Source organism: Lytechinus variegatus, chromosome 13, assembly GCF_018143015.1.
Source record: "Lytechinus variegatus isolate NC3 chromosome 13, Lvar_3.0, whole genome shotgun sequence".
Lineage (NCBI taxonomy): Eukaryota > Metazoa > Echinodermata > Echinoidea > Temnopleuroida > Toxopneustidae > Lytechinus > Lytechinus variegatus.
Window position 1 is genome coordinate 3,126,631 of NC_054752.1, and position 22,242 is coordinate 3,148,872.

The following is a 22,242-nucleotide window of genomic DNA, read 5'->3' on the forward strand; positions in this document are numbered from 1 at the left end:
CGTTCCGGTACTGAACAGAGGTCGCTGGTTGCAGTACGGTAACAGACGTGGTTGCGGTACTGAACAGACGTGGTTGCAGTACGGAATCAGACGTGCTTGGTTGCAGTACTGAACAGATGTCAGTGGTTGCAGTACGGACTCAGACGTGGTCGTGGTACTGAACAGACGTGGTTGCAGTACTGAACAGATGTCAGTGGTTGCAGTACGGACTCAGACGTGGTCGTGGTACTGAACAGACGTGGTTGCAGTACTGAACAGATGTCGGTGGTTGCAGTACGGACTCAGACGTGGTCGTGGTACTGAACAGACGTGGTTGCAGTGCTGAACAGACGTTGTTGCAGTACGGTATCAGACGTGGTCGTGTACTGAACAGACGTGGTTGCAGTACGGAAATTCAGACGTGGTTGCAGTACGGAGCAGACGTGGTTGCTGTACTGAACAGACGTAGTAGCTGGTCGTAAGCAGACGACAGAGGAAATTACCATAGTCTATACCTATGGTCGAGAGAGCTTAATTACAGGAATCAGATGCATATGGTCGTAGGAGCTTAACTACAGGAATCAGATGCATATGGTCGTAGGAAATTAACTACAGGAATCAGATGCATATGGTCGGGTGAGCTGTTGGAGCTGACAACAAAGAGTGTAGCCGTCTGGAGGTTGCCTGGTTGTGGTACTGACAGGATCGAGGCGTGTGCAAGTGTCAACTGCGGCAGTATATCTCTGCCAAACGGATCCACGACTAAAAGTTTGGAAATCGACGTGGCGACGCACCCGCCGGCGGCAGGCATCCTGACAAGAGCGAGCTGCCGGCGGACCGAACCCACGCCGCCGCCCAGCGGTTCCGTCACAATATGTTCATACATATATATATATATATATATATTATGTTATCTTATTATTAAGTTTTGTTTTCTTTCTACATTATGACGCCGACGCAGAACTCTTTGATTTATTAATATATATATGTATATATGTGTGTGAGGGTGTGTGTGTGTGTGTATAATAAGATGAGGCCAACTCAAAAGATGACGCCGGACACCATTATTAGCTTTAGCTTTCGTCTTTATATTAAGACTTCATCAGAAGCGTCTGTAATTACAGACTACTAGTATTGTTGTAGTAAAGTAGGACCGTATCTAATCTCGTTAGTAAAGAACTCTCGTTCTTTGACTTTCTTGAAGAACGAGATAAGATACGGTCCTACCTTACTACCACAATACTAGTAGTCTGTAATTACAGACGCTTCTGATGAAGTCTTAATAAAAAGACAAAAGCTAAAGCTAATAATGGTGTCCTGCGTCATCTTTTGAGTTGGCTTCATCTCATTCATATTCACACCTCAAAAGCGTTGGCGTTTGGTAAATGTAAACATGTCATCACATTATATATATATATATATATATATATATATATATATATATATATATTGTAAAGAAATGGATGAAGAGAACAAAGTTAGGCGTAGCTTAAATCAAGGTTCCCCAGAGCTATCTACCCTTTGGAAAAATTGGTGATGCCGAAAAAATGTCTCTGCCGGGAATCGAACCCGGGCCCCCAGCTTTGAACGCCGGTGCCTTAACCACTGTTGTACATGTAAAGCTTTACGCACACACACACACACACACACACACACACACATATATATATATATATATATATATATATATATGTATGTATATATACATACATACATGTATATTTACTTAATGTGTGGAATTCGAAGGGAAAAACATATTAAGTACTGTTATGGAAAATACGTAATGCATATTCAATATGCTCTATCATTCAAGTTGAACATGGAACTGAATTTTTTTTCTTAAAAGCAATCCTAAAATTCGAATTCAAGTCCAGATCCCGCCATTTCCTTCTCATATAGCTCGTCAAATCGTTTATTTTGGTCATCAGTAAAATGATTTTTCCAGTCACCTACAACACCTGGTGAATAAATAAAAGGGGAAAGACAAAAAAGGTTAAGCTAACACAGAAGATGGGTTATTCTAATTGTATTCTCGTTCTTTTTTTATAAAGATAATATAATCAGTGTAACAGTACAGTTACTTGTTAAAAATAATACATTCAGTTCAACGACATTTCATAAAAAATATTGAAGATAAATTAACTGAACTGAGGGACTTGCCAAGAAAAGCAGAGCTTGTATAGCAGGCAAGTCCCTAAACCTATTTTCAATTATAATTTACATAACCTATAAGAGACAAACGGAAAATCAGCTTAAAATAAGTAATCTACAAATTACCAAAATAAAGTGAGTAAGCGACAACAAAATAAAAAATAATTTAGATAATAATTACTATGATAACAATAATGATAATGTAATTAGTAATTATAAAATTATAATAAGAGGCCATTAGGCATTGTAAAGACATTATTTAGAATATATAATACTTTTACAAAGTTATTGATAGTTAAAGATTAGATTTTAAGTTGCAGATATGTGTTAGATTGAGTTGTTGGTGTGAAGTTTTGATAGATGTACAGTGCGTATCAAAAAAAAGTTTACACTTAATAAACATCCTGTAAAATTATACCTTTGCAATATCCTGAAGATATTTCCACAATTTAACGTTGGTACAGATCCATTTAAGCAAATGAAGATATAACTATCGGAAAATATTTCCGCTTGAGTGAGCACCGCTTACTTTTGAAAAGTTAGCGAAAAATGATTTGCACAGAACTTTGAAATAGTTACGCGAATAAAAGTAGACCTTAATCATGAAGAACACGTGCAATTTAGCTAGTAACCTCGTAAAATTGATTTGAAGATATCTTTTACACTTTTTTCACTTGTTTCCTTGCCAAAATACACTTTGTAGATTGCATTGCGCCCCACCCAACTTCCCCAACACACCTAGGCCAACGTGACGATATTTGCTTTACACTGAGCTTTGATTTACATGAAATGGCTTTAACTTAATTGTCATTTGTTAATCATTGTCAAGCTTGGTAATAGTGTGGAGAAACGAGTATTAAAAAAATGAAATGTAGACCCACTTTAAATGATAAACACTGCTGGAGATGTCAGATATAATTTTTGGTTCATATTCAGTTATGCTCTCAGATTCAGCTGGCACATAAAGGGTAAAGGTTGTGTTTACTATGTGTTGAAATTTCAATTTTGGTGGCAAAATTGTTACAAAATGCTTGAATGTATCCGTTTTATTCCAATTAACTAAAGGTGTAAGGGAAATGGAAATGGAAATTGGATTTCGCCCTTTCCCCTTCACACATCGTGAAAACAAGCATTTTTGCGCAAACGAATTTCTGCGAGCTTTACAAAAATGGACAGTGCTCACTCAAGTGGAACATTTTGTCAAAACTTTTAATTTCATTGGATAGATAAGACCCAAAACCCAAGCTTATCTGTGAAAAAAATACCCACTTGCTGTATATTTTTTTAATTCACAGGGCTTTTTCAAAGTGTAAACTTTTTTTGATACGCACTGTAAATCTGTGCGTTTTAACCATACTCCTATCATTCAACTGAAAGAACGCTGTCACCGTTACGTCGTCATGCCTCACCCCACCAAAATACCCTCTTGCCGCGCAAGTAGCTCTTACCTTTCCTCATAAATGATTTGTCTTTTGGTTTCTCGATACCAGCCTTCTCTAAAAACGCCATTAGCAGCGTATCTGGGTTTGATGAAGGGTTGTTCTTCATTGCTTTAAATGTCGAAGCTTCTGCGATTTTATCTATGACGTCGTCAGAGAGGGTCTTCCCCATGAATTCGGCTATCTGTCGTACGGCTCCTGTAAGATCCTAAGATTTGTTTGAAATAATGGTTTAAATATGTGATCTTACGTTAGTTAATCAATTAATAAAGTCATTAAAAATGCCGTGACTCACGCTACGCCACTAACCTCACGGGTCCAATAACAGACCCTTGAGGTATTCCAATGGGTGCTCATCCGATTTTCATTTCCAGCGCAGGCACTTAATTACCGGTAAAGTGCAACAAAGAAGATTCTATCACTGGAGTTCCAACAGGCAACAAATTTATTCAAGCAGCTGTTCATTTCAAAAGAAGTACAAAAGAAAGAACGGTAGTTAAGACCTTTTTGATGTCCGCCTTCGAAGCCGCCAGTTTCAGTGAAGAAATCTGAAGTGAAATTTTACGAATATCCGTTTGGATCAATTTTCCATATTTTATATTAATAAACAAATAGAAATTTGTACGCATGACAAGACATCAATAACCAGCCACTTTTACGCTGAGATATTTGCCAAGATTATATCAATTTACCTTTAATTAGTGGAAAAAGTAAGAATTTTACCTTTACTGAAACCAGATTTTAACACTTTTCCGATCGATTACAACAAAAGAAAATTTCAAACGTGGTCGATGGAATATTGCTTTTCGTGTATATGCCAGATGAGTGCCCGCACATACCCAGTCGAGGAAATTTTAGTTATATTTCACGAGATATTGCATAGTTTATTTTCGCATGCCTCCGAATTATGTACTACATATATAACCAGACCAGATGCGGCGAATAAGTAATTATCATCACAATAGCTTATTTCCCTTTATATATGACCTATAGCTGCGGAGTCACGCGGGGATCATTTGTCTACAAAATTGCAAGAGATGTTGAGCAAAGTGCATGCCTGACATACTTTCTGCTGGCGGCTTCGAAGCTTGTTCAAAGGAAGTTTGTTTGCTGTTACTCCATCTCATTTATACCTCCTTGGTACAACCAAAACCATTGCTACGCCGCACAGTGGGCCAGAATGAGTTGAAAGTGCGCCAAAATTATATTCCGTGTTAGATTTTTACTTTAACATGTTGATTATGGGTAGTTTTGGGCGTAGAATCGACTGAACACAATTTAAAGCCGATATGACGTCACCTTGATACCAAATTTTGATTGGTTACTTGAAATATCTGTGAAAAAACAAATTACATTGTGTATATAAACTTTGTGTTATGTGCTACTTTAAAGTTGGCCAGAGTGAATGTTAGTTTATGCCTAAAAAGTGTTTAAGAGATGCCGAAAATAATTCTTTCTGCATCAAAATGATTATTATTTACATTTATAAAAAAAAACTTTAAAATCTGAAAAATATTAACCGTGCTTTATCAAGCTGTGTTGACTAGTGTAAAACGCAGAGTATATAACACCACGAATGTATCACTATGACGAGAGTTTTGGGATGAAATTATTCTACAAGTAAGTTTTTTCCCTGGAAGAGTTGTGGGTAAAGCCCTTATTTGCTTTATCAACATTTATTTTGTTTAAATTAAGCCCGGAATTCATGTCATTTTCATGGAATGGAAGGGGAATCGTCCTCGCCGTGCAAAAGCGAACGGCAATGTACCCCCATGCGGTGCGCAAAAGATGACTGCGTGGTATAAAAATGACCGTTTTTGAACAGGTTTTTGGGGTGTTGTGTCAAGTTAAATCGGCTCTAATATAAAAACGGGCAAATATGGGCAGCTAAATTTGGTATCGACTTAAAGCTTAGACATCGGGAAAAATGATGTTTATAGAATTTAGACGGAAATCCACGGAAATCTAAACTATTCTATTGTAAATGCAAAAAACATGGATTTTTCAGCCTATTTCGAGGAAAAATCATCCTATAAACCTCTTAAAATGTGTCTTTTATCTACTTTGAACCCTTTCACACGAAAAAAAGAATATATCAGGATTATGTGGGAGCCATTTCAGATTCCTACATGAAAAACCTCCTGTGAAATGGCCTGTTTTTCAACTAGGATGTCATATACGCGACATTTCGCAAAATGTCACATTTTACGATTTGAGGTAGGAAATTAACAACCTTTATGCAAATTCCGGAATGAAATATTTTGCTGAAATATTCTTCAAAGTATTGTCTTTCAGCTGGGCATGACAAAAATCAAAAATCTGAAATTGCCCAAAATGACTTTTGGCGCACTTTTGTTTCGCCCCGGCCCACTGCGGCTGCCGCAGGGACGACTAACGGCGGATTCCTATTTTAAATGGTCAGTCATATTTCCCCTAATTTTCCCGAAGACAGTCGTTTTAGCATAATGAGGTACCAGCGACATATAAGTGGTTTAAATAAAACTTCAAACTGTTTTCGACTCGCCGTACAGCCGCCTAGGGCAGAAGTGACCGCAGCATCACAGACCGTAGGGGTGGCCGTAGAATTATAGGGCGGCGTTATTGTATGATTTAAATTTCTACGCTCGCCATTAAATTTGACTATCAGTGGCCATGGCGTAGAACGGTCTACGGCGACCGTACATCTAACGTACGGTGGCCATGTGGCTGCTCTGGAGTCGAATGGTGTTCTCCTTCCCTGCTTCCTTCTTCCCCTTTGGTGTTCCCTGCTTGGGAATCATGATGAGCGCGCCAAGCCACACATTGCATACTCACTGTATACTAGTCCCCCTGTTGCCACCGTGAGGGCGCCTGGCGGCCACCTAGCGTCTGCCGTAGTATTAAAAAAAACCTGCGGCGACCGTACGTCACAATTCCAAGGCCAAGGTCAGCCGCAGATTTTCTGTGTCCATAAATTTAAAAAAATCGCCGTGTGGCGACCTTGTGGCGATTGTCATTTTTTTCAAACAATCTGCTTATGATGACAATCCTTCTCCTGCAAATTGTGAATATCATATCTTTTTAGTACTCTTTATTTATGATTCATGCCAAAAATGCTAACATATTATGTTTATTATGTCATGAAAAATGTTTTATACGAATGTTATGGATGCAGAAGAAAACAATAAATCAAATCAAATTAATTTATGAGACTGCTACAATCATTGACCGTTGAAATTCTGCGGCGACCGTACAATTGCTACTCGCCGTGTAAATTTAGAATCTACGGTGGCCGTAGCAAATCAATTCAAATTTAAAAATTACCTTTTCTCGAATTAGTTACAGATAATTCCTACCTTCTTCATATCTTCGTACTTGAGAAAGAGAACATTAGGATGATTTCTTTTCTTCCACCATGGTAACACGTTTTCAAACCAAGATCCCTGAGGAGCTTGAATGAGAAAAGAAGAACACAGATTTCACGAATTTTCTCCAGCTCGTAACGATTAAAAAAAAAATCTTGTTTACACTTTTGTCCCCCCCCCCCCAAGATGATTTTTCCTACAACCTGCCCCTTTTGTAATAATCATAAATGGAAAAGTTCGTAATCATTATAAAACTGATTAAGAATATTTTCCATTTGTGAATACGACGGTCTTCATAAATTCGAAGCTTGGAGGCCTCTAACATTTGGGGGTGTTTCACACAGATTTTGGTATGACGAAGAAGTGCAGCGTTGCGTGCATGCATTCGTCAGATCAGTGTTGATCAAAAAGATTGCACGTGGCAAGCCGTCTTTAATCGTATATCTTTATATTATTTATATGATTCTTAATATAAAAAAATTAAGAGATGTTATAGCAATTCCCATGGGTGGCTTGGAGAGGGTCGGAATCAGATGTCGAATGTACTTCAAAGTCCTCTCGCCCTCCCAACAAGACAAGATTCGAAGGACCAAAAGTATTATGTAATCACCCCCACTAGTAGTTCGTGGTGTCAAGCATTCGGTAAGAAAACAAATTTAATGGGAATAAGGAACCACGTCAAAAGTCAGAGCATGGTTTTTGCCGCAGGAATGGTGCGGCATGCTTTATATGGCGCGATACAGAGTTACGGCTTACTATACTTCAGGTTTACTTCCAACTCGTCTTATGCCAATTCGTCTAAATGCCAACTCGTCGACTATCATTCGGTCTACCATTAGTTCGTCCACTATCCATGTTGTCTAATTACCAATTTGTCTACTCACCATTTCGTATAATAACCATGGTTATTCGTATTACAACCATGCAGTTGGTACAGTAGCAATTTAGTCCATATACCATTTGGTCTAATTGGACGAAGTGTTAATTGTGCAAAAGAAATGAAAATGAAATGGATATTAGACCAACTGGTTATGAGACGAAACGATCATAGACAAAATGGTGATTAGACGATGTGATGATTGGACCAACTGGTTATTGGACCGAATGGTTGTTAAGGCCACCGCACACCTTACGACTGTTCGCGATCCGATTTTGGAACAAATCGCATTTTTCTCATTTTCTAAAAATGTAAATGGAACATAATATCATTATATTTGAGGTTGAAATTAATTGTAAGAATACTAATATAACTATTTTGAAAAACTGCAGGTCTTTATATTTGAGTAAATGTCAAATTAGTTTCGAATCGTAGCCAATCGTACGACTGCTATGACGTCATTACGACTAGATATCAAATTTGTTTTTCTTCTAAGAAGGATGATATAATAGTCGCAGATTTGAACATAGGCATTCGTACGATAATTTCGAACATTGCACAGTAAGATATTCCAAGTCTCAATACTAGCATCAAATTCTATTACGTTTTATTCCAAAGTTGAGTCGCAGACCTATCGTAAGATGTGCGGTAGCCTTTAAACGAAATACTGATGGACAGAATGGCATAATACTAAATGTAAGTAGACCATGTGGAGAGTGGACGAATTGGCAATTTACGTCGACGTCGGCGGGTTAAGACGCCTGTTAGAACACCCAAGAGCGACATCCCCGCTTTAAAAAAAAACTTACCCCTATTAGCTAAGAACTCCTCAAAGAAAACATCCCAAGATTCATATTTTGGAAGAACCGGCGTATAATGGCAGAAATGGTAGTAGGAGACAGCCGTATCCATCGGGTTTCTGGCCACGTAAATAACCTGAAATTTAGGAAAGTAGTCAGGATTCGCCTTTTTTATTATTCTTATGAGGAAATTAATGCATCACTTACAAACCTAAAACCTTTGGAGATATTTTTTATGATAATGGCTGGATTGTATAAGAAATCTTTTAGAATTATTTCATAGCGATGATTGCTAACCATTCAATTGCATCATTTTGAGAGAGCTCGGGGGAGGGGGCTCAGTTTGGGATGCGGCAAGAGGCAGACGGAAATAAACGTCGCAATATTGATTTTCTTGAATATATTTTGAAAGGCACGTGTTGGTGCATATAAATGCCATCACAGATTTACAAAAAAAGATCCACTGATCTGTTTTTCAATATTTTGCGTCTTTTGGAAGTAATCGGAATTGTGTCAAAATGTGAATATATACAGTTCAGGCCAGTAGTTTACATACACCCAGGAATCCAAAGAAAAGTTGACACTTGCGAAACATAATAACATTTACTGTATCTTATGAAATATTTGCGCTATCATGACGAAATGGATATCAAACAAATGAGTATGTTACGCCCCTTCATCACATTGCTTTGCCATCAGGAGCTGTAAAATATTAATAATAATCCGCTTTTATATAGCGCTTAATCCATCGGAACGACGTTTCTAAGCGCTTTACAGATATATTATTACCCCAGTCATCGGATTCAATCAGTCATTCCCGCACACAATGTGTGCACATCCTCCACTCCCTGGGGAGTATTCCAGTCAGTCGCCTGTGAGGCGCACACAATACTGGACAAGCTACAATGACTTTCACATCCTACCGGGTACCCATTTAGCACCTGGGTCGAGAGTGGCAAAGTGTGGATTAACGCCTTGCCAAAGGACGCCAGACCGCGGTGGGATTCGAACACACGACCCTCTGTTTACAAGGCGAGAGTCAGAACCACTACACCACGGCTCCTCCACTTATAATATTCAGGTGTCATTTTCCCCAAAAAATCTTCCCTTTTTAGACAATTAAAAATGAAAAATCGGCAAAAACATTTCATATTTTGCTAGTCACTTCTTCACACAAACATTTCATATTACACTTTTTTGTTCAGTGGTGACACATCACGATACAAAATGTAATATAAATCATAGATTTGACATTTACATTCTATGAAACGATGTTTGAAAATATAATAAAAATGTAATACATGTATACATTTGGCGTGAATATTTCTTTTTTTTTCTTCAAAGAAAATTCCACCTGAAATATGATTTAATCCCAACGTCATCCCAATCATGTGGAAATGGGTCGCCTTACTCCCTCACCCCACACATCAAAATACACCGAGTTTGGAGGATAATTTAAATGCCGTATGAACACACAAGGGTTAACCATGCCCATGATAGAGTCATGGTAATTGCGAATTTTCCTACTGCCAACTCGCCCACTCACCACTAACCATGCTAACCCGGGGAGCTCCGGCCCGTTTCGGGGGCCGGAGCCCGCGGGACTCGTCCGTGTAATACTAGGCAGACATGGGTACTCTCCAAATGGGATAGAATGGGGTCGCAATGGCACTCCAACTCAAAGGGGGAAAATTAATTATGTACTTACGTCGATCATATGGATGAAAGTGTATCGTGACACAGAATCCTGACATCGAGGCACCAACTGGACCCTCAAAAAAGGAAAAGTTAGACCTCCATGTCGCGTTCGTCGCGCGGTAGCGATCAGCCATTTTGTTTTCAATTTTTAAAGAAGGAGAACTAGTCCAGTTTGTGCCTCGATGTCAGGATTATGTATACAGTAGATAGACCTTCATCCATATAATTGAGGTAAGTGCATAATTCATTTTCCCCTTTTATTTGGGGTGCTATTGCCACTCCATTCTACCCCATTTGGAGAGTACCCTCTGCCATGTCTGCCTATAAATATGTTACACGGACGAGTCTGGATTAAGGCCCGCAAAGCAGGCCGGCGGGACCTCCCTGGGTTAACTCACCACATGGTCTACTTTCATTAATAGTCTTATGCCATTCCGTCAATTAACATTTCGTCTAACAAGCATTTTGTCCAATCATCACATCGTCTAATCACCATTTCATCTTTAACCATTTCGTCTCATAACCAGTTGGTCTTATATCCCATTCATTTATATTCAATTTGCTCAATTAACACTTAGTCTAATTAGACCAATTGGTAAATGAATTAAATGGCTATTAGACCAACTGCTTATTAGATGAAATAGTGAGTTAACGCATTGGTGGACATTGGACGAACTGAATGAACACTAAATGATAGTAGACGAGTTGGCAAATGGACGAATTGTCATTGGACGAACTGGAAATAAACCGAGTCGTATCAGTAGAACCGACGGCGATGGCTTGTCCTTGGGGATAATGTGATAGAATGGATCAATCAGGAGTCGGTTTTTGCCGGAGCGACCCAAGCAAATTGAGGGGCTACAAGAATTACCTTTGCTTTCGGATCATCGGTTCGGATATCCAGGGGTAAGAAAGGTGGATGACAGTGAGATTTGAGCATCCTTGGAGACGGCATCTTCTCGGCTAAATCAACAAATGCTGGTGACGTCTGAAATGTCATAAATTGTGTTGTTAAGAACGAAAACTTTTCAGAATACTTACAACAATGACTTCATACTCATTGTCTTTATTATCTAAAGCCATGGTGTGTTTTCCTTCAGCAAGAAATTTATCCACACTGTGCCGAACTCGACCATGGTGGGATGAATGGGTACCCGGCAGGATTAATTCCTTGCATGCACTAAGCGCTGGATGGTAGCTCGAACAAAATACGGGGTAATGATGGCAACGCTTTGTATCTTCAAGCAAAAGGCGCTTTATAAACCCAGGTTTTATTATCATCATCATTATAATTATTATTGTTGTTATCATTATCATTATTGACATTGATATTACTATTACAATTATTATTATCATTATTATAATTATTATTATTAGCATCATCATCATTATTATTAAAACGTTACGGAAAATCTTTTGTTCATAGCCCAAGCATGAAAAGGTTACATATTCAATAATGCTAATTGTAATCTGACAAAACAGATTATTGTAATGGGAAAATAACCCATGAATATCAGATTCAGATTCCAACTTTACATAACGTGAAATTAATTACGCACCCTTAAGTTTCATCTGAAAATAAATTCACAATTCACAAAGTTACACACTTGATATGATCATATTTATGTTTTGATACACTACATGTACTTACGGAAATGTTATCACGGTCCTGTAACATCTCAAGGAATGGAACCTTCAACACGAGATGGACACCCCCTAACTGGCTGGCATCACCGTCATGTCTAATTAGCATACACAGTTGCTCCGTCCAGGTTGTCCCTGATAACCGGAGACATACAAATATATGCGAGCTTTTGGTCTCATTAAAAAAAGATCATCAAAAACAAGTCAATAAAATTTAATACTAGTTCTACCTTTCACACGCCTTTGATCATGTTGATTTCATAATACATTTTTCCTTCTATGTCTTGTTAATACTATCTAGAGATCTCATATTAATAATCAAATTTCTTTTGAATTCTGATTTTATGCGTGAACAACGCCCACATGTTAACTTTAGATATATATAGTATATTAGCTGGGAGCCCCCGTTCGATCCCTGGCAGAGACATATTTCTGCCTCACCAACGTTTTGAAAAAGGAAGATAGCTATTCAATTCGATTCAATAATGGTATTTATTTGACAAGTTCAATTGCATAAATGGCAGTCAGATAGCAGAAATTTTAGCATGCTTCCAAATACAATAATTGTCTAACATATTACATTTCAAGTTAAAAGACAGTATACAGATAATAATTATATCATGATACCATTATATAGATACAAACATTGTGAGGAAAATAAATTTCGTTATTAATTCTAAAAATCAAATTGATTCATTAATGAAAATTGCATATGATATTTATCAAAAAATATCAATCCTAAAATTTAACACATTAATAAAAAAAAGTCTTAAGGAAAAAGCATTGATAACATTGAAATAATGAGGCAAAGTAAGAGTAAAGGTAAAAGACTGGTAAAAGATATTGCACAGACTGAAATTGATACATAATTGTGGATTTAAAAGATAAATCATAAAATGTATTTTAATCAATTTTGATTCAAGCTCAGCTTATCATTGTCTATCCTCTTTCCTTTTTGTGGTGCCAAGAGGTTTGTGAACCCCAACAGAAAATGAACATATTTAAAAGTGTTATGGCTCTGCCATCTTTAAGATTTTAAATTGTGAAGTCAGGTGATTTGTCGAAACGTCGAGATTGGTTGGTCCTTTTAAGGACTAACATTTGCCCAAGAAAGATACATGGTGTACCGTGAAACCTACTAAACTTTTCTTCTTCGCCATGGAAACCTTCAGAAACTACGTGCTAAAATATTACACTGAATGAACTTTGTTTCTCTGGGCTCAGGACATTCAACACTCAGCATGAATGAGTGCATTCTCTGGTGGGGTTTACTACCATTTTAACGCCAAAATTGACCAATTTTTTTTTAAAACAAAAACTTTGATTTATTAATCGGCATATTGCTAAAATAATGTATTTCCCCTTTATTCTTCCTTTTCCCCTCTTTTCCCTAATTGTTTCTTGATCTGGGAAATTTTATAGGGTGCTGCGCACGCAGGCACCACCCTGAACTTGTCGACAACAACATACCTGACTTTGGATAGGTTACTATGAAGAGATCATCAGGTCGACACTCAAACTTCCTGATGCGTTCTATCACATCCTTGCGCATGGCGTTGGGCATGATCACGCCTTCATACTCGTAGCATGTCTGGACCACGCAATCGGGAACTTTAGATGAGAATCCTGAACTCATACTGATGCTGCCTGTAATTTATGTGCATATAACAAACGGTTGAAGTGGTTTGTGGGAGCTTAAAAATCAGATGATACCCAGATCAGATTACAAGATCTTGGATCTCGCAATGCCAATATTATGTGGAAGAGATAATCAGAAACGAGGTCTTCGATCTACATCATTCAAAGGAAATGATCAGATGGGATTTCGGATACAATCATGTCATCATGATAAAGAGGATGAGATGACTATATATTCGATCCGTAATGTATATATGGAGTGTTGTGGACCCGTCCGGTGGATTAGTCTCCGGACTTTGAAACAGAGGGTCGTGGGTACAAATCCCAGCCATTGCGTAGTTTCCTTCAGCAGGAAATTTATCCATAATGTGCTGCACTCAACCCAGGTGAGGTGAATGAGTACCTGGCAGGATTAATTCCTTGCATGCACTGAGCATCGGTGATGGTAGGTCGAGCTAAAGCCGGGGTAATAATAGCAGCGCTTTGTATCCTCAGGCAAAAAGCGCTTTATACATACAGCTATTATTATCATTATTATCTAGTCATCTCAACATCATTATAGAAGAGATGATATGACGAGATCCTAGAGCGTTTCATGTCTACATCTTAAGATGTCTAGATCTTTGAACCTCGTCATGTACACATCTTGTCATCTGATCATCTCCTCGAAAGAGAGTAGACATGACGAGAACCAAGATCTTGTCATCGGATCATTTCTCCAACGGGATGTACAGTTGTCACTATAAGATTATCGTGACATCTGGGTGGACTCTTAATCTTTCATAACGGGGTACAACGAGTGGACGGTGATTTAGAAGGTACAGTATTCCACAGAGCTAAGGTCGCTCAATCTCAACATCTTGCTTAATATTAAAATGAGCGTGGATGTACGAAAATATTTTTAGGTCTTTCTTGTTTTGATTTTGGCTATACCATGTAACCTTATGTTTTAATAAACGTTGATATTTGGGGGAGGGGGGTAGAATGTTGATATAATGGGCGTTGTCTACCTCTACATATCCTTTTCTCGTTTTTATTCTCACGGCATATGTTCCTGTTTACGGTTTCCCTCACGGCATATGAGGGAAACCGTACTAGGAAAACCAGCATACCTGGACAAGATTCGCTGTAAGAACGTTGTTTAAATTTTTAAGCACGTTTAGTTGTTTAAGCCCGTCACTCTACCAACTACTGTTTAAACTTTTTAAACAATTGCTTAAATTTAAAAAAAAGTTCTTTAAAAAGTTTAAACAATTACAAACAGTTTAAACAACCTGTTGTTAGAGCGTCAGGCTTAAACAACGTGCTATTTTTTTTTACTGTGTTGGTTCCTTGATGTTTGATTTGTAGGCCGACTTCAATACGCTGGTATGTCCTTATTATTGTCGTTGTCTAAACGGTAATTTTTTTTTATTAGAGATTTGCTTTGTCGTTTGTATTAGTATCATTCATTAGCAGATACAACTGAAATTATGTATTTTATTGTCTTAACCTTCGCACGCCTAACTATTCGAGCTCATTTTAAGCAGTTACGTTCGTAAATGATGTATCCATTCACTATAGATAAATTACTCTGTCTTTCAAAAAAGTTTCAAGTTATTATTTGGTACACTTCTGGGATATGCACGATATTTCGTGACCTCATTTTGCATGGGCGTATCAATCCGATTACTCTAGCATCTAAATTTAGTGGTGAAAACGTAAACCAATCAATCCTTAATAAATCATTGTACATGTACGTACGTAGTTTGTTGTTTAACCTAAGCAGTTTATATTTGATATTTCCTTACTTTCTTTTTCCATCGAACGTTTCAAAGTACATCAATGTTCAATATTTGCATTGTGAACACGGTGAATAGGATTTCAATAATCTTGATAACTGCAAGTCATTCTTTCCCCTGCAGATGTACGAAAAAGGCGTAATATTCATTGTTTTATATGAAATATTTTTTAATCATCCAAACGATGAGAAAAACAATGTCTGATTAATCATGGGTGTCGATCCCCAATAATTTAGGGTAGAAAATTTATAATGATGATGAAAATATGAACAGTTTGATCATGATGATTATAGTATGCCATCAATCAGTTTGTTTCCCTCGCAATTTGTGATATTGTTATTAAATAAAAACATTCTTTTCCAGGACTTTTAAACAGATGGGTGAAGGTTCAAGATGAAAAAGAATGAAATGTTTATATGATATTCTTAAACACATGACATAAAAGGATCCCGACGAAATTTTTTTTTGTTGATAGGGTGTTCCACCCCACCAGTGATGAATAAACTACTTTTAATAAATCAATTAATTCAAAAGGGTGGAAAAAAATTGGAGTAAAAGGGTGGCAAGATAAACGGGGAAAACCCCATGGACGTAAATCCTAGAGGGGTAGATTTTGAAAAAGTACAAATAATTTTTCTCAGATTTACCCCTCCCCACAAGCAAGTGCGTGTTGTTTGTCCCATTTAATCTACAACCCTTTTGAATATCACTTCATTTTTGTTATGTAAAAATAAGTTAATCGCCAGGCATCGCTGTCATGAAAAGTTATTGTAACCAAATTCCAATGCGCGAAATTAACAAGCTACCAAGAATTTCTCTTTGCGCATATCTAACAAAACGCGCTGGTCATAAAACATATAAAAGCTCCTGAGCAAATTATCCTGATTATTGTCATGGTAGTATTGTTATATATTAGGTTCGGCATTCAGTAAACCTTTGAACAAGAAAATATACCAAAAGTAAGATGTGCCCAAAACGAAAGTCACCCCTACTTGTATATCCAAATACCTTGACTTGAACGATAAGTTTTGGTCAACAATATTTTGCAAGAGAGCATTGATGTCCTCATTACCTATCTATGTGGAAATGAGGTGCCTATAGTCATGAAAGAGTGAGCTCATATCAAATGCAAAAATTTCACTTTTAAAAAGTCATAATGGTCGTTTGGTGATCAGTAGCTCATATGTATGGCGCTTTTGTTGTATGCGGTTGGATGTAATTAATATTAAACATTTTGTCATGTGACCCCATCAGATACCTCTCATGAAAATATTGAGGTTCAGTGAGCTCAATGTAATATGATCATATTTTTACAAGTTTTTAATAAGTGAAGTCAATTAATGGTTTCAGAAAGATTTAATTTCTCTCTGAAGCGTATCTTCGGATATGAACATCGGATGTTTTTATTTCATGCTATTTTGTTATGGTTATGGACTTGAAAAACTAAACTTGATTGTTTTTTTCTTATTTTGGCAAAAAGAAATCTCTTTTGAGTTTGGAAAGGGATGACAGTTTTGCATTCTATATGAGCACACTCATGCGGTGCGCAATTTCATTTTAACACATATGAAACATAAGAAAATGTTGGAGAAAGATCATAACATGACAGTTGAGTTTTGATTGTTTTTATGTTTTTTTTTGTTTCATGCACTTATAAAGCATTTAAAACATGTTAAAATCCAGGGTTAAAGTCGTCTAAGGAATGACGGTAAGCCCGATGGCGAACGGAGAAGCCACACAGTTTGTAATTTGTGCTAGTCTTAATTTGTCCGAATCTGCATATGCATTAAGAAGAAAAAAGATATTGCCAGTCGGGTTAGATTTAAGAAAGAAGTTGTATACATCATGCTCAATAAACAGATCACTTTGTACATGGTTCAGAAAATTTTTGTCATTTTTTCTTTTGTATGAAATTAGAATAGGCTTACTTGTAACACAAATTGAATTTTCAAAAAATTATATTAGTACAGTACACTGCAACAATGAAGGAATTTCCAAGAACACCACGCATATCAACCACTCCCAAATGTCCTAACTTGTGATTTTAGTTGGGTTATGTTGAAAGATCCCCATCCACAAGAACATTTGTGTCAATCATCCCCCAACCAAGAATACAGATCGACACCCATGCTGATTATGTATAATAATGATAACGATTCGAACGTGGACAGAGCAGATAGTGGATAGAGGGAACTGGCCGTATAAAATAAGTTATAAAGTCGCTTTTTCTTTTTAACACGAATACTGAAACAATTAGGAAATCTCTGCCTCTGATGATAAAAATCCATCCGTATTTTATTGTTCGAAATAGATATGAAATAAAATACTCCGAAGATTTGCCCAATTGATCGTGGGCCCAGCAGCCGCTGTGCAGCGCCGAGATCGACGAGACTATATCCCTTTAGTTGTTGAACGCCAAACAGTTTGAACAGGGTAGTAGGAACTCCCATCTTTACACGTCTTTTGGTCTGACGCGGCCAGGGTTTGAACCCCCGACCTCCCGATTGCGAGACGGACGCTCTACCAACTGAGCCAACACACCGGAGAGAGAAGTGAAAAGAAAGCAGAAAGAAGAGAATGAAGATAGAAGATATGTTTTCCCCGCTAACGTAATAGGATGGTTATGTGAAAGAAGAGGAGAATCATCGCATATACGAAGAGGGAAGAATAGGACAGTGCAATAGTGTACCGTAAATATCACTGACGTGAAAACTAAAATAATTTACCTGAATTCTTCCGTTGAACAAAAGAATCAAAATCAGCTGACCTCTGGATATTATGAAGAAGATGTCAAATGTGCAATACCTCCTAACATACCTATAGACATGCAGTCGAATAATCAGATCATTTACTACACATTGAAACTTCCCTAGTCTTATTCAAGGGTCATTTAGTATTCATTCTCTATCGCAAAGTAAAATTGAGGTTTTATCAAAACAGGCACAGAAGGGTTATAGATTTGGCTGGGGTTTGTTTTGTAGGAAATGAGTCAATAAAATGATCTTGATTTTTTTTACAAATTACATCAGATATATCAATATAGATGAATCATTCGAATTAATTGGCAGAAAATAAGATGTTCGTGCAATTATTAAGGGAAAAATTCTGTTCCAAGGCTAGACCTGTATTCAACATCATTACTTGTAAATGATATTCACCAATGTTTGCAGGTAAGCATGTAAATATTTGAACAGTACGTGGTACACATTGTAGTGGCTATATAATTCAAAGGGCAAAATTATTACCTTTCAGTGAACTTACGATTTAGTGTGTAGGACAAGACCCCCCCCCCCCTCCGCGAAATTATTTTTCCCCAAGAATTTCGGACCCCAATATGAATATTCATGACTTGCGTCACCGGAGTAAGAGTCCGCATGCGCTTGGACTTCTCTTTACCATGTTTACAGAATTGTGGTCGTTCGAATTGTTTACATGCCATGAACGATCAACACCCTCAAATTGTCGGTATCCTTCTAGGCCATATAGGCTTAGATCTCTCTCCAGATCCATTTTTTAAACACTTAGAAAATTGCCATCAATGACGAGACAAAATGCTAGGCTATGGCTATTGTAGGCTAGGGCATTAATTTTATCTCATTGTTTAACGTAAGTAAACGTAAAATTCGGGATTAAAAAGATAAATAGCGCCTAAATATCCCAGTTGTGGTAACGATCTCAAAATGAGTCGAACAAAATTCAATGAAATTACCACCAAAGTGTTGAGGTTGCATTGATTTTGCCAAAAAGCTCTGAAAGAAAATGGGTAAAAGTGCTGAGAAATGAGCAAAATAATCAGGGCACTGGGAATGATTTTTTTTCAGTGGAGGTGCTGAAATCTCTCCTCAAAGATGGGGGACACAATTAAGTTTTCTATTGTTCTATACACACAAACACAAACAAACATGCAAGAGCACACGCACATAATACAGTATAGGTATATAACAATTGATGGGAACGCAAAGCGCGAGCGGAAACAAAATTGAAATTTCAGACCTAAGAGCGGGACATTCTAAGCACTTTTCTAATCATGAACAGGATTGGTCTAATCAATTGATGCGAGCGCGAAGCGTGAGTGAAAACAAAACTGAGATTTCAGACCTAAAAATAAGGCTCTCGTAGCACTTTTCTAATTATGAACAGGAGAGGTACTAACTATACTATTGATGCGAGCGGGACATTTTTATTCATGTTTTGTACATCAGGAAAATGATGGGTAATAGGATATCTTCCTTCATTAATAATGTGAGCGTGAAGCGCGAGCAGAATTTTTTCTTATATACTGATTTGAAAGTCTATGATATAATCCTGTTTTGAAGGGGTAATCCAGGATGGGCATAATATGGTTCAACAGATAAAGAAAAATTAGTCGAACGTAACAATGAAGATTTGATCAAAATCGGACAAGGAATATCAGTTATTGCATTATTCCGGCTAAACAGTTCTAGGCATGTTTTCATGAATATTCAATGAGTAAACTGATGATGTCATATTCCCCTCTTGTTCTTGCACTTTATTATATGAAATTAGGTTTATTGAAGTTTTCCCTTCAAGAACCAACACAATTATATTGACAACTGATTTCGTGCATTAGATATTCATTGCTGCAACTTATTTCATTACAAGGGGGACATAATCATTCACACTAGAATGAAGAAAAAAGGAAACAGGAAAAGGGAATCTTAATTCCATGTAATAACATAATAAAAAGGAGAGTGTGGATGTGACATCATTAACCCACCTATTGAATATTCATGACGACGTGCATATCACTGTTTTCATTTAAAAAATGCTAAATTTAATATGAAATATCTTCACTATTTGTTATCAGATTTAAAAAAAATAATTAGCATTTTGCTTTGTGAATTTTACTCTATTTATTTAGATATAAATATTTTCAGCCCAAAGTACCACTTTGAATAAAAAAAAAAAAACAAGCTGCGTATCTCAGTAAGCAAGCGTGTGCGTGCTTAGATTTAGAATCTGGGCATTCTAAATACATATTTTTAATTATGAAAATCAATAATGCGATCGCGAAGCGCAAGCAGAAAATATTTGATATCCCAAACTGAAAAGGGGTGACTCTAAGCACTGTTTCAAGCACTGTGTCTTAACATTTTGAAATTGGGGGGGTGTTCATTACATTTCTGTCATTTATCATTATACCTACCAGATTTCCAAGGCATGCTGCCTATGGAAAAATAACACACGCAGCACAGGAAAACTTTGGGGGTGCTTCATCACCTCAAGCACCCCCGCTTCCAACAGGGCCATGAAAATAAGCACGGAATTCTATAAAATGTCGGATATTTTTCGAAGCAATATCAATACACTATTATACACTGTAAATGTAATATATGAAGACATTTTCTCAAAAGAATTGTGGGAAATACTGAAATTCCAGAAAGCTAGTATGATAGTGCCTTTTTCAATCCTTATGAAACATTAGTAATCAATACATGAGCCTTTATACCATATATGTATATGCTAGGGTCCCATGATTCTTTATATTGAAAGAACCAATGAAAAAAAGAGAGAAAGAGTTAATATGGGACACATGGTAAACTACAGTGTTCGGATATATATTTGGTTGTTTGTTTGTATTTATTTCCATATAAAAATATGAAATATATACATGCTAAGTTTAACATAACATACAGATGGAGGATGGCCCATTTCAGCGGTATTAATAAAATACCACTGTTCTTCCATGGGGTCCTTTAAAACATAAATACATGCATATAAAACAAATATACAAAAGTAAACACAAAACTTAATTGAATGCATGACAAGAAAGAAAAATCATCCAATCCTACCCATCCATTAAAGAAAAATTAAAAAAAAAATCTGTCTCTATTATGGTATTTATTATAAAAAAAACAAGTGCACACCTATGTTTACCAATAATACATATAGCATTTCCATTTATTGGAAAGCTGGATAAAAGAGCATTGTATATCAAATGCCGTGCTCACAGGCATACGTGCCGCGGCTGGGGATGGAATCCCGGACTTTTCACTTTTTCCTTAGACCACTCGGCCACGGCACCTCCACTTATGGTATTTATTCATTCTCAATTGAGGCATATTGATCTCGCATAATATGATCTAAGTCAATTATACCTGCAATATTCTGAAAATTTCCTTAATGGTCAATTTCGACAACTCAAGACATATCCTAAATATCAACTTCATACAATTTTGTTCAAATTGCAATCGTTCTTATCTGTGTCAAGTAATATCTTATTTCAACGGAATCATGATAAAAACTGAATTATGTATAACATCCTCCACTATGAAACATTAGCCTTGTTCAGGTCTTGATTCCTAATTGGAGTATAATTTATGATTGCGAGGATCAAAAATTCAAAGATATTTCTTTTTTGTTTTAGTCAGAGGAATCTCAGTCGGGGAACGGTCGGAGAAGTGCCCATCTTGACAGAGTTACCCCGACCTTCCATCAACCAACATGACAAACCGCCCTTTCACACTGTAAAAAAAAATCGTAATTTAAATAATAATTCCAGTGAAAAACAAGGCTAATGATGAATATTTAGCACGTGTGAAACCAAACAAGAGCATGATTAGAATCACGAACGCTAATCACAGTCACGATTAAAATAGCAATCATCATTACAATGATGATTCAAGATTCACGTGTGAAAAGGCCCTAAGATACTCCTGAAAAGGGATATGTCTTCCCGCCCTTTCACACTGTAAAAAATCGTAATTTGAATGATGATTCCACTGAAAAATAAGGCTAATGACGAATATTTAGTACGTGAGAAACCAAACTAGAACATGATTAGAATCACGAACGCTAATTACAGTCATGATTAAAATAGCAATCATCATTTTAATGATGATTTAAGATTTACGCGTGAAAAGGCCCTTT

The 22,242-nt window shown here is 36.9% G+C and overlaps 1 protein-coding gene across 1 annotated transcript; it reads right to left on the bottom strand.

The window, feature by feature from the left end:
- Positions 1–1,689: 1,689 nt before the first annotated feature.
- On the bottom strand, positions 1,690–18,214 carry LOC121426505 (sulfotransferase 1C2-like). The gene is made up of 8 exons (XM_041622837.1): positions 18,078–18,214; positions 13,403–13,579; positions 11,940–12,067; positions 11,160–11,276; positions 8,600–8,726; positions 6,905–6,999; positions 3,579–3,777; positions 1,690–1,937 (listed from the first exon to the last, which is right to left on the bottom strand). Exons 2-8 carry the CDS (start codon positions 13,566–13,568, stop codon positions 1,831–1,833), a joined length of 939 nt encoding a protein of 312 aa, XP_041478771.1. The 5' UTR covers positions 13,569–13,579; positions 18,078–18,214; the 3' UTR covers positions 1,690–1,830.
- Positions 18,215–22,242: the final 4,028 nt, after the last annotated feature.

What these genes read in the sequence shown, in the direction of transcription:
- LOC121426505 (XM_041622837.1), bottom strand. Translation starts at nt 13,568, where the DNA reads ATGAGTTCAGGATTCTCATCTAAAGTTCCCGATTGCGTGGTCCAGACA. An exon ending in GGAGTTCTTAGCTAATAGGG is followed by an intron (nt 7,000 to 8,599) that starts GTAAGTTTTTTT and finishes TTCTCATTCAAG; the next exon opens with CTCCTCAGGGATCTTGGTTT. An exon ending in AGTACGAAGATATGAAGAAG is followed by an intron (nt 3,778 to 6,904) that starts GTAGGAATTATC and finishes AACAAATCTTAG; the next exon opens with GATCTTACAGGAGCCGTACG.